This window comes from Nipponia nippon, unplaced genomic scaffold (assembly GCF_047370975.1).
Source record: "Nipponia nippon isolate SJK-2023a ecotype South Korea unplaced genomic scaffold, ASM4737097v1 scaffold_2, whole genome shotgun sequence".
Lineage (NCBI taxonomy): Eukaryota > Metazoa > Chordata > Aves > Pelecaniformes > Threskiornithidae > Nipponia > Nipponia nippon.
Genome location: NW_028262336.1, coordinates 109,253,433 through 109,266,232, shown reverse-complemented (window position 1 = coordinate 109,266,232; position 12,800 = coordinate 109,253,433). Strand labels below are relative to the sequence as shown.

At 36.9% G+C, this 12,800-nt stretch overlaps 1 protein-coding gene across 4 annotated transcripts in view; it reads left to right on the top strand.

Moving 5' to 3' along the window:
• The window catches only part of WASF3 (WASP family member 3), a 75,465-nt gene extending 62,886 nt beyond the window's left edge, over positions 1–12,579 (top strand). For 3 of the 4 annotated variants that reach the window (XM_087757135.1, XM_087757134.1, XM_087757136.1), the window contains 4 exons: positions 3,953–4,128; positions 6,987–7,250; positions 8,888–9,258; positions 9,989–12,579. In XM_087757135.1, coding sequence (XP_087613261.1) covers positions 3,953–4,128; positions 6,987–7,250; positions 8,888–9,258; positions 9,989–10,146 — 969 coding nt within the window. In that variant the 3' untranslated portion in view covers positions 10,147–12,579. Of the gene's footprint in view, positions 1–3,952; positions 4,129–5,961; positions 6,129–6,986; positions 7,251–8,887; positions 9,259–9,988 lie in introns of all 4 variants that reach the window. The other variant, XM_087757137.1, reaches the window with a different exon arrangement.
• Positions 12,580–12,800: the final 221 nt, after the last annotated feature.

Here is a 12,800-nt window from a genome sequence, read left to right as displayed (position 1 = left end):
AGATTCGAGTTTGCATGGACAGGTGTCGCTTTGTGACAGGAAGAAGTCTGGTTTTTAGCCTTCCAGAAGCTGGTGCGCAAATGAGCTTTTTATCATCTGGAACCTTTAGAGAGCTGGAGGGTTTGGGTGAGATGTCTCACAGGCACCATGTGTTCCACAGGTTGCTTAACAGACTGTCACTTTCTTTTGGTTTTGTCTTTACAATATCAGTGACCAGGAATAAATCCAGAGCATTTTGTGGCTGAAGTTGTATTTTGAATCTTGTAAGTGAGAATTCCTTATGCAATTTGTACTCTACAGAAGCACAAAGTGTGAAAGCTGTTGAGAAACTGTGCAGGTGAAATAGATGTGTATTGTCTAGCAAATCATAAACTAGACATCCAAATGCAGTCGTACTCAGCTGACCAAATATAGTTGGTTTTTAGCCTCAATTTTTCAGGTGGTCAGTGAAGCCTGAGAGTACCACTTGCACCAGAGAATCAGTTTTCCAATATTATTCTGGTAATTTATCTTAAGTGCTTGAGCTGTTGCAGCAGAAGGTTTGTGAGGAGTTTCATTTTCCTGCCTTTCATATATCACGCTTATTTATTGTTTCTGTATTCAGTTTAACTGAAGAAATCTAACACAGGCTTTTTCTGATTTGGCTCTTTCAGGTGAACTTTTTCTCCGAAGAAAACTGTAATTTTAATTCTTTAAGTTTAAAAATCTGTGGTGTAGTCTCTGGGGTTTTTTACTGTCAAACTCTCAGTAGATCAGTGCCTGAGAGTTCAATGAAGTTAGTTTTGACTTTTGCATGTATCAGTAATATTCTGAATTGAATGACTGTAGTAGACCAGTTGTTAACTGTTGAACAACTTTCCTTTGGTTAACCTACTTTGCTTGTTATTGTTCCCCATTTTTTCTGAGGAATGATTAGTTACTTAAAAAGTAGAAATCTTTAAATTTGGAGGGCTTGGATTTCAAAAATCATTCTTGATGACTTGTGATTGATAGGATCTTGTAAATTTGTGAAGTCAGGAAAATACGCTAGGCTCACACTTCCAATTTTTTGAAAGTATTGCAAATACTTGCTGAAGCTACTTTCTGTTACTAGCTCTAATTCTTTATTAAGATGCTTGAAATACCATTTCCTAATTCTTGATGCAAATATCAAGCTTAAAATTAACTTAACCCTGTTTGAGGGCTCTGTTTGTTGTGTTTGCTGAAATCCCTTTCTGCCAGCAGCTGGAATGATGTACCTGTTTTCTGGCTTAACCTACAGCATCCACTTGTCTGCCACAGCTTCTACTACACTTGGTTAAAGGAAGTAACTCTTCTTAATACTGCTTAACTTTCCTAAGAGATATTTCTAACTGTAGTTATTTTGAAAGACTTCAGCTCCTCTAGAACTCTGTCATTGCCCTAGGTACTAAAACTCGAGCTGTCACCGTTGTTTGCCGAGGTAATGAAAGTATCACTGGAACAACTGAAAACTACTCTGTTAGAGGTATATGTAGTTAGAGGTATATACAGTTTTGTCAGCTGCTGGTAATAGCCTGCCCCACTACTTTGGAAGAAATTAAATGTTTGAGAGATGTATTTCTGTAATATTTAATCCAAAATTCAATACCAGTAGGGCTTAGTATTGTTTGAGTAAAAAGGGTTCCATATTTATTTATGTATTCATTATTTATTCATTATCACACTTACAGATGCTGCTCTGGAACAACGTATCCAACCAAAATCTGATCCAATGAAAGCAAACTCAGCTTTGAGTTTATTTTATGTTGGTTATTTATTTACCTTCTATGTATTTACCTTTTTCGTAAAAAACATAGTGCCTCTTTAAAACCAAACTTATAAATAGGTGATTATATGTAAGCAGTCGTGTAAGCACTCCTGGTTGTGCAGGAATTGTATCAAAATGATTATCTTCCAAGGAGCGTCATACATTCATCAAAAGGCAGATATTAACTTTATCTAGAAACTTGTGAGAAATAGGTAGTTGTGACCCTTAGAGGATGGAGTTACTATTCTGTGAGAAGAAAAAACTAAAGCATATTTTCAGTTAACCAAAAGGCTTACTTGAACTTTCCTCTCAAATCTAGCATGATTTAGTAACAAAATCTTAAAAAATGAACCAGGATAAAAGTCACAAATTAAAACAAATTAAATTTTTGCAGCAATCAAATGAAAAAGACTTTAACAAGCATATATTCAACCATGGCGATTAGCAAAACTTTATATGTTTAAAATAAAGCATGGCTGAATCTGTCTCCCTTCTGCTCCAATTCCTGTATCGGGAGATTTTGAAGTGAAGAAGTGGTATTAAAGGAGAAAGTAAAGCCTTGCATAACCTGGATAAAGAACGGTGTGATTCTAAAAAGTTTGGGGAGGAAAAAGATTTTATAGGAAGTAATTAAGAACCAAGGTGATGATATTTACTTCACATGAATCAGATCAAAAAACTACTCACTGCAGGGGCTAGGAATGAGCAAGCGTTGTCGGAACATTTGGATGTTGAACTTAAAAAGACTTTCTCTGTCATTCTTAATGTTAGCAGATGCGGATCAGCAGGTCCCTCATATGGACATGCATAAACAACGAAGAGATCCAAAACAAGGGCAAGCAAGCCATTTGATAGATTTTTGTTAGTTGTATAATGCCAAATACATGATTTCAGAATTACTTAGTGCTGTTTGACAGTTGGAGTAAAATACCGATGTTCACCTGTGATGTACCTTTTTCTTTTAGTTTTTGGTGAGACTGGCTTTCCAACTATTATCCCTTACTTTGAAGGTGGAGATTCCACAATAAAATGCTTGGATATCAGCATTTTACTGAACTCGTCTCGAAATACAATTGAACGTGACTGCATTCTCAGAATATCAATATAACTATTTCCTGAGAAACTATTTTTCTAGCAGCCAAAAGCCTAATACCAACTTATTAATAGCTAAAACATGTTTAACCTATTTATGAATTAGTATTGTAAGATGTGGGTTCTAGAGCTGATTAAAAAAAAAGAAATCCAACACCCTCATAATGTTGAGAAAAGGAGTAGCACATTAATACTCTTTTCAGTTTGGATTGTGCAAACTTGCTTATTTTCCTACTGAAGCACCAGTACGGTTTTTGTATTCAAACAGAGTTAGTCAGAAGTAGGTGAGGACAACATTTCAGAGGTGTGAAAGCATTGAGTGCCACTTCTAGGAGATCTTACTGATAGATAAACACTGACATTGATTGGGCCTGATATTATATAGAAAGTTTTTAAAAAAACTAAACTGATCTGTCATGAAGCTACCAAGCTGTAATGTATTACTGGCCTGAATATTACTGCCACATTGCAGAGAGGATTAATGTCATTCATTTTTGTATAAGATAATGGGAAACAATGATGAGGAAAAACTAGGAGGAATTTTGGTAGTTAATCAGATCTAAGAAGGGAGAGGAAGTTAAAACAAACAACTAATTTCACACAGACTGTGAAATAGGAAAGTGTTTCTAATTTTTCCATACTTCCCCAGGGCCTCAGGGGATTGTGACCCTAACGAATACCCAGAATAACCCCGAGCATATTTAACATGTTCTCATAAGATTGATTTGCAGGAGAAGGAAATTACAAGTGCTTCAGGATGGTCTAAATAAATGATATACGATGTCAGAAGTAGTTAAACTTTCTAGCTTTTACAATCAGTCACATCTCTGTCTGTATTGGGAAAAACAGTAGGTCAGTATCACACTACTATGTTCATCCTACAGAAGCAGGGCAAAGCAGCAGTCTTAACTAGTGAGGAGGTTCATGGCTTAAGGAGATTTTTCATTTTCAGTGCAGAGAAATTTTATGAAGACTTGGCCTCATCTGTAAATCTGGTCTTATTTTCATGCACTCTAACTGCATTTTAACCAGCTTTTTTCCTTTCCTTTTTTTCTCTCTTTGCATGCTTTATTTCTTTTGTTTGAAAATTAGGAGCAAAAGCGTATAGATGGCACCACCCGTGAGGTGAAAAAGGTTAGAAAAGCCAGGAACAGACGCCAGGAGTGGAATATGATGGCATATGACAAAGAGCTTAGACCTGACAACAGGTTGTCTCAAAGTGTGTACCATGGAGCATCTTCCGAGGGATCACTGTCCCCAGATACTAGGTCTGTTTACAGCAAAGCTGTTTGTTATACCACAGTTGTATGTTCAGAAATACTGAGTAGAATTAGGTGTTTTTACAGGCTGGGAATAGTTAGAATGGACAAAACATACAATGCATGTTTTAAAATTCTTCTCAAAATTATTTTGAAGCACAAATAACAAATTCTGTAATTAATGATTTTTTTCCTCAGCTTCAGATGAGCATTTTGTCCTCATAATGTTACGCGGTGTAGTGAAATAAGTGTTTGCTGTATCCTTTTTATTTGATCTTGAGTAGTTGCAGCTGCAAAAGCATTTAAATCTGTCTCCACTAGATAATGTCAGTACCTCTTCCTTCATTTCTAGTTTGTTGTATGTTATGCTGCTGATAGCTAAATAAGTATTTTTCTGTGATCAACTCAGGTATACTTTTGCCTCTAACAGAATGCTTTAATGGGGGAACAGTTCAGCTTTATCAATGTTACATTTGTCTAAAAAGCAAGCTACAAAACCAGATGCAACATTATTGCTTGAAATAGCAGAAGTCTCTGCTTTAGAGACACACAGCAGAATTCATCTTCATTGACTGAGATTCCCTTTGAGCTCAGTGGGAGTTACGTTCTCCTGGTGTGCATGGAAGTCTGAGGTTTTTCACTAAGCTGGTCTTGCTAGAGGATTTTCCCACTTATTTTATTTCCTCTGTCTGTCATGGTTAATTGCTAGCAGTAATGTTAAGAATAAATAGAATCTACTGGAAAAAGTGTGTGACAATTTAAATACTAAATTGTTGAATGGCTAGGCTGAGGAAACAGCCACCACTGTGGACTGATACCTTTAGTCTGCTGTCCAGTGGAGATTAATTAAAAAAAAAAAAAAAAAATCTGCTCAGAACTTTGTATATGTAATATTTTGATCTTTGTGAAGAGTAATTATCTTGTAATTGAAACAAAAAATTTTAAAGAAAAATGCTACTGCTGTTTCAATAATATATTCAGACCCCCCTCTCTCTGTCTAAAATTCTTTAATCACCAATTTTTTTTTACTGTTTCTAATGCAAAATGTTGTCTTCTGTTTGTCAGTCTGTAATGTTCCATTAAGACTATGCTTTCCATAGGTTGATCTGGTAAAATGACATGGATGTTCAGCTGTCAAGTGCAAGATGTGGATTTTTGCATCACGAGTTCTACGTTTCACGCATTTTGAGTCTTTTTCTAGCCTTAACACCTTGCTTCCAGGATTCCTGAGTTTAAATAATTATATTGAAGTGATTATCTCCCAGCAGTGTCAACATGTATTTGACTGTTTGCAGATATCCATAATATTTGGAATCTGTAGGATTTTTTTTAAGCAGAAATTGTAGGATGCATCATTATGTTGGATATAGATGTTGTGGTATGACAGATGTTTTGTACTTACATAAGCCTTTCAAATGTTACAATGTATGGAGAACTTTAAATTTCAGTGAATCAAATATCAGTGATCAAATCCTGAAATCTGCTTTACTTGAATGAAGGGTTAATTTTGTGAGTGGTGGTAAGGTGGAGAGAATGCTTTCTGTTTTTTATCTTGGCCTCGTCTTAGCTGTATGAACTAAGCTACAAAAAGCCCCATACATATAGAAATAAGTACTGGTTTCAGAGACATTTTTATGTCTCAGCTACTGCATGAGCAGTGTTTTATAAATGAGGTCCCAAAGAAGTGTATTTGGCTGTATTGTAATTCTTTTTTTTAATGCTGAAGTAAAAAAAGCTCATGTTTCTTCTCATTTGCTAATTGGATGTCAATGTTTAAAGCATCTTACAAGTGTCCAGACTGTGGCAATTTACAATGTGTTTGTTATACTTATTGTACTTTAGAGAGAGAAACACAAGCTGAATCCAAACAGAAACCAGCAAATTAATGTGAGAAAAGTAAGAACAAGAAAAGAAGAGTGGGAGAGAAGGAAAATGGGCATTGAGTTCATGAGTGACGCAAAGAAAATGGAACAGGCAGGAAGCATGAAAGAGGACAAAATGCCCAAAGGGTTTGTCATTTTGTTTTACTCAAAGCCCTGGCTTTTTGTTGCTTACCTTGCTTCCAGTCTTACAGATAAGTGCATCAGTTTACTGCGTTCACTAAAAGCCAGGCTGCACGATTGTTCATTACTAAAACAACTATTTGCAGTAATGGGATGAAGAGATCCTTTTGCTCCCTCTCTTGGGCTTATTTGACAGAGCATCCTAGACTTTGTATCTTTATGAACTCTCTGCTCAACTAATATTTACATTTCGCAGTTTCTCTAAGCCTTTCCAGCAAAATTAATTGTGCAAACAAAATAAACGTTTTCTAACTTTTGGAATTGGTTGTCTCTGCTTTGGTAAAATACATTCTTCTGCATAATTGTGAATGCTTGCAGTACTGCTTTCCTTTTTCTGCTGCTATTGTTACCTTAAGGCAGGCCTGATAAGTATTATCGTTTGTCAAGGATTTTGAGAGTCTGTTGTGTGAAAAACAGTATGCCTCCTTATGACTACTAAAAAACTCTTAAAATCTGGAGAAAGCTCTATTTTTTTTTTCCTTTTTTTAAAGTCTGTATTATAGGAGGACATTCTGCATGCAGCTAGTATGCTGAAATATTGAAAACATTCAATTTTAGTCCTTTTATGCTGACCTGTCAGACTAATTTATTTTTAAGTTGTGTTAAGCTGAACCGTGATTTTTTTGTTGCATTTGTTCTTGTGCTTTCTGTGGACTTACAAGGGAATGGTGCTTGATAATCAGGGAGTCCTGTTGCAAGAAAATTCTGATTGCATTCCTTTTTGCTTTTCTTGTGAGCTATTTAGATAATACCCTGTTACACTCACATAATCTGTTCTTCTGCATCCATTTACTTTAATTTTAGGTCCCATGCATCTGATGTTACAGATTATTCTTATCCTGCTACTCCGAATCATTCCCTCCATCAGCAGATAGCAATGCCTTCATATGGAACAGGAGATGGTCCACAGTACATGGCAGCATCCCAAAGCCATGAGCATGAATACAGACCACCTTCCACCACTGTACGACATGCTACTTTAAACAGACCTCAGCAACCACCTCCACCTCCGCCCCAGCCTTCAGATGGCCAACATAGCTCAGTACCTGTGGTACCAGCAGAATATGGGTAAAACTCCTGATTTATTCCAGTCGATTCTTAACAAAACTAGAGGGATGCATGTTTTTCATAACCATCATAACATATAATGCATACACACAAAAAGACCCCAAATACATTAGTTATCTCCCTGGGGAGGACAGAAAAAAATGGGTATAATTTCTATGTATGAACTGGATTTAAGTGAAGAAAGCAGAAATAATGAACTGTGTATTGAATGCGGTGAAATTAATATGCTTGTAAAATATTAAGGGTTCCTAATATAATATTAAAAAGGGGATAATTTTATAATTTTCCTTTAAAGTGGAAAATAGTTACAGCATGATTTGAATAATATTTTAAACTTCAGGAAACGTGCAGGAAAAGCATTGCTGAATGTGATTAATGTGGCAGTCTGTTGCATCCCTGAAATGACTGTTTAATGGAGTTTGACAGAATTGGAAGGGATCTCCTCAGACACAGAATCAAGTTCCCTACTACCACAGACACCTCCATAATTCAAGATACGAATTTATCAAACTCCTATGTGGATATTTTGCCTGAATGCATTCTGAAGGAGGGCTTGCTCCAGAGTACTGGCTCTCCGATAGCAGGAAAACATCTGTTTTCTAACCAGTCTGTGCCTGTTTGTTCTTTTGCTTGAATGGCTTAAACTTTCAAGTTGTAACCCCAGGAAAGTTGTAATCATTTTTGCCTGTGTCATTTTAAACTAAACAAGCCAAGGTTTTCCAGCCTCACTTGATGCATCCTGGGATAGCATTTGCCCAATTCATGCCTGTATCATGCTGTAGATGACTCAGTTATGCTATGATTGACTGCTCCAACCTGCGTTTTCTCTGTTATTTCCAGTTTGTAACAGAAATACTTGTGCTTAGTCCCCAGGTACATGACCACTGTCAGTGTATCACAGTTGTCATACATTGACATGTATCTCTGAATGTCATCAGTAACTTTCCTTCAACTCCCGTCTCCTATATCTAGTTCTTTACCTGCTTCATAACCCTTAGATTAATTCCCATTTTTTCTGCTTAAGAATTCTTTTAATGACATTTTAACAAAGAAATTAGCTCTTCCCTGTTCCTACTCTTTAAAGTATCAATGAAATGTATCAGTTTAATAAAATAATACTTAAATTGATAAACTTGACTACAGAAGCACATGAGATGCATGATATACCTTTGGGTAAATCTTTCCATTCATATTTTCTGTTGTCCTCCATGCCTGTGTCTTTTATTATCTCTTAATATTTGTTCTAACACTTGGTCTTTTTTCGAAGTGATATGTGTAGTCTACAGTTTCCTTGGTCCCTTCTTCATCATAGGCATTTTCTTAATGTTCTCACAGAGTAGATGTTTAGTAACAAATATAGCTTTGTACTTAACTAGGCAGGAGTATTGCAATAAAAATCTCGCTTTGTGGAGTGCTGAAAGGACACTGCCTTTAACTTTGTCATCTGCCTTAAATCTCAATCTATTATCAATATTTGACAGTTCGTATGTTTGTAATCACTTGCATATTTAACTCGCCCGTTTAAATTCCTTTTGATTTTTGTTTTAGCTGAGGTTGGATGAGAGCAGTTTAAGGGGTGATGATTCTGTAAATCCTAACTTTCAATGCATTAAATGTTTTTGTTTTGTTTTATATAGGATGCTTCCAGCTCAGATGGTGGATTATTACAATCCTACAGGTCCTCCTCCTCCTCCTCCTCCCCCTATGATTCCTTCGGCACAAACTGCATTTGTTAGTCCCCTTCAGCTTCCTGTGCCACCTTCCCATTCTGGACTGGTGACTGGCTCTACATACGCAGCTACTCATCCTCCTCCTTCTAGTGGGCTTGTTGTCACTGCTCCTCCTCCTCCCGGCCCACCTCCTCCCCCTCCAGGCCCTCCTGCTACAGGTTCATCCCTCTCTTCCTCCCCAATGCATGCTCTTCCAGCTACGGAGGCAAAACGCCACGAACCTGCACAGCCCCCAATAAGCGATGCACGTAGCGATCTTCTTGCTGCCATTCGAATGGGTAAGTGGACACTGAGTTTTAGCTATTTTTTTCTATGGAAGCACTGTGTTTTCCAGTGATCTGGGTTTATGCCTTCTGTTCCCAACTGGGCAGAATGTCATTGAGAGAGTAGTTAACCACAGGTGCCACGCACCTATTCTGACACTTGTCAGCCCTGACTTTGAATCTCTTTCTGAATCCCGATATTCCAAGATGTGCAGCTTTGTTAAATATGTCCTAGTGTTTGTGTGGACATCATCAAATGAAAACAGTACTTGTGTGTTCATTATGTAAAGTAGCCAGTAGAGATCCGTGGATTTTGGCTGCTGTTCAGAAGAACTGAGTTATCCAACACCAGGCTTCGGCCCACTGATTTTTAACCAGTGACTAATGGCTGTTCCTGACTTTGCTTACAATATGGAGCCGTAGGTCTAATGGTATTTCCAAATACAATTATGAAAACTTTCATCTTCAGATCAAAAGGACCCAGACATCCGTGAATATTTAGTTTTAATATATTGTTGGCAGTTTTAGAAGTCTAGAAGTATTCAGTCTCTGAGAATGGATTCCAGTCTTCCTTTTTTGTCTTTCTGTCTTCCTTGCTCAGGGAGGCTCTCTAACTCAATGGTTTCTTTTTATTTTTCCTTCTTTTCTTCCTGAATATATTGTTAGAATACAAAAAAAACTCACCAATAACTATGAAATTTAAAATCTCTTGTGCAGAAAACTTTGAGAGTAATTGTCTCTACAGGAATTCAGCTGAAAAAGGTGCAGGAGCAACGTGAGCAAGAAGCAAAGCGAGAGCCTGTTGGAAATGATGTGGCAACCATCCTTTCAAGACGCATTGCCGTGGAATACAGTGATTCCGATGATGACTCAGAGTTTGATGAGAACGATTGGTCAGATTGAACCTGGTCCAAGCCCAGTGGCAAGTTCATGAAGTACTTGGCTTCAGTGATTGCTTTCTTAGCAAGATGTAAAGCAGGACGTTGATGTGTATTAAGGCTAGTGATCGAAGTGCTAAAATTGAATTGGTATTATTCAGAATGCTGTAGCTTAGCAACTCTGGTAATAACGATGTGATTATGCTTATGCAGTTCAGAAACTTGTCTTACCTTCAGTATTTACCACATAATACTCAAGTGCCACTAAATGTAGCAAATCATGTGCTGCGTGCAAAATATGCTGCAGTTGTTGCACTGTTACAGAACCAGCATTTTATTTTACTTTCCTGATCTTGAAGGGATAAAATATATTTTTTTGACTTTACATCTTATTCTTTTAATAATGTAAGCAACTTAGGTACTTGTGAATTGGTCTGGTTGTTAGTCTTTGAGGGCAGTTAACTATATGATGAGTGAAGTGTTGAGTTCCATAAACATGACTTTTAGCGCTTTTTTTTAATTAGTTACTAATTATGCCCGCCTTAGTCTATTTTTAATAATTTCTGGGCTTAGGTTTTTTTGCATACAGAATTAATTTTATATACTCTTTATCTTAAAAATGTAGCAGGTGATGAAATATATGCTTTGAAGAATGCATCCACATGATCCAAAATGAACATTTTGTGTGCAGACTGGATAAGTTTGTAACAGTACCAGCTCTAGGTTGCTGGCTGCTTGTTGGGTAGAGTGATGGGGGGTCTCAGGTAGGTAGCGGATGCAAGTCCGTGTTACAAATGAAAGTTAAAATACCTGTAGAGCTTTTCAGTTTTATGATACAGATCGACTAGATGCAAAAACTTCAGGGTAGACCTGATTGAAGCCATACGGTTGTTGCAGTGTTACTCTGTTACTCTGTTATTACGAAAGATTGGAACTTTGTCAGTCCAGATCTAGCAATCAGAGGCATTTCACAAGTATTAAACTTAGTCTTTATGCCTGTAGGTATAAATGTTTGTAAATAAGTTTTTTCTTGTTGTTTTGTACATGTATAGTCATGATTGTTTTGTTTCCTGTAGCACGTTTACTCAAAACTACTATTACTTTGAATGTATTTCTTTCCCGGTACATCCCATTGATAAAACATTGGCAGTTAAAACAGTTTGAATGGCTGTTTAGGTACTGTGCCATATATATAAACTTGTTTTCTCCTTCCCTAGGAACAGTTGCTGCCATGCTGTCTCTGTTTTCTTTAAAAATAATTCCTTTTTTGCAGTACAGTATTAAAATGTGGTTTTGTTTTTGTTTTTTCTTCTGGATTGAGAGTCAGGCTGCTGCTTTGCCTAATGAGGATTTGAAAAATGTATTCATAGCAGGGGAAGAGTTTTTTCCTTACCAAATTAGTTTTAATCTTTGTAACTGAAGTCTGTGTAATTCCAGGTCTAACATTTGGTAAAGACCCTTTGTTCTGTGAGGCCCTGTCCTTAAAAGAAAAAAGAGTATGTAAAATAAAAAGAGAAATGGAAGATAATTATCTAACTTGTGTTTACACAATTAACAGTTTTAGTCCTGAGGATGTAACAGTCTAACACGATGTTTGCATGCAAACTATTGGCTACATCATTGCTGCTTAATCTGTGTATGATTTTTCCAGTCTGTGGTGGCTGTCTTTATGGTAGAGTGGTAACATGCTGCCTCAATGGTAGTGTTAAAATTTATCACATGAAGTGTGACCAAGCTCTGTGTAATGGTGAGCAAGTACAGCTCTTGTTAATTGGCGGCAGCTGAAGGTACTCATCTCCGTTTCAGCTGGAGCTGGTTTTGTCTTTGCCTTAAAATACAGAGCTGAAGTCTGCTTTTTTTATGTCCTGCAGTCTGGGGTCTGTGTGTCCACCGCAGAGGACAGAATTTAGGCCATAGCCTGATTGTGGTTTGCATCAATCTGTGAGAGATGGTTTGTTCTGGTCATCATGGTGCGCTTGCAAATCCGTTCTTTGGATGGGTAGGCTAAAGGTGCCACTGGGACTGTAACTGCAGTTATGTCCCTGTGTAGGTGGGGAGAGTACTCTCAGCATTCTTTTAAGGGATGCTGAAATGAAATATCTCAGCAGAAAATTCTTTCCAATCTACTGAAATTTGATATGACAGAAGATATATTTTATGAGCACAGAAGTTGGGTGTGTCTGAAATTTTGTAATTTATGTTAATTTTAAATAGTAAACATTAAACAAGCAATCAGTTGTGACCAGTTAAGATAGTGTAGATTTTTCAGTCATAGTAGCCAACCTGTTTTTCTGAACCTGCAATGTTGTCATTTTCCTTTTGGTATTTTATTAATAAAATGTGAATTGAATTTAGTGATGTAAACTAACATTATTCTAGGCTGTTTTTATCAGTTTTATCATACTTTGGGTTGTGAATAAGTAACAAATATGAATAAAATCTCACTTTTGAGCCTGTCTTTCTTTCCTTAGATTAGTAAGATTTTGCTATTTATCTTTATCCCTTATCAGTAAATAACAGAAATGAAAATGTAAGGCTTGCAAATGCTATCTGTGATCCCAGGAACCACACGTTTACTGGGATGGAGGCTGGACTCCACAAAACCAGACTCCTTAAAGGTACTGCTCCTTCTCCTAACATGCATACTCGTTTGTTCTTTTGCTCCTTGATTCAAGCTCC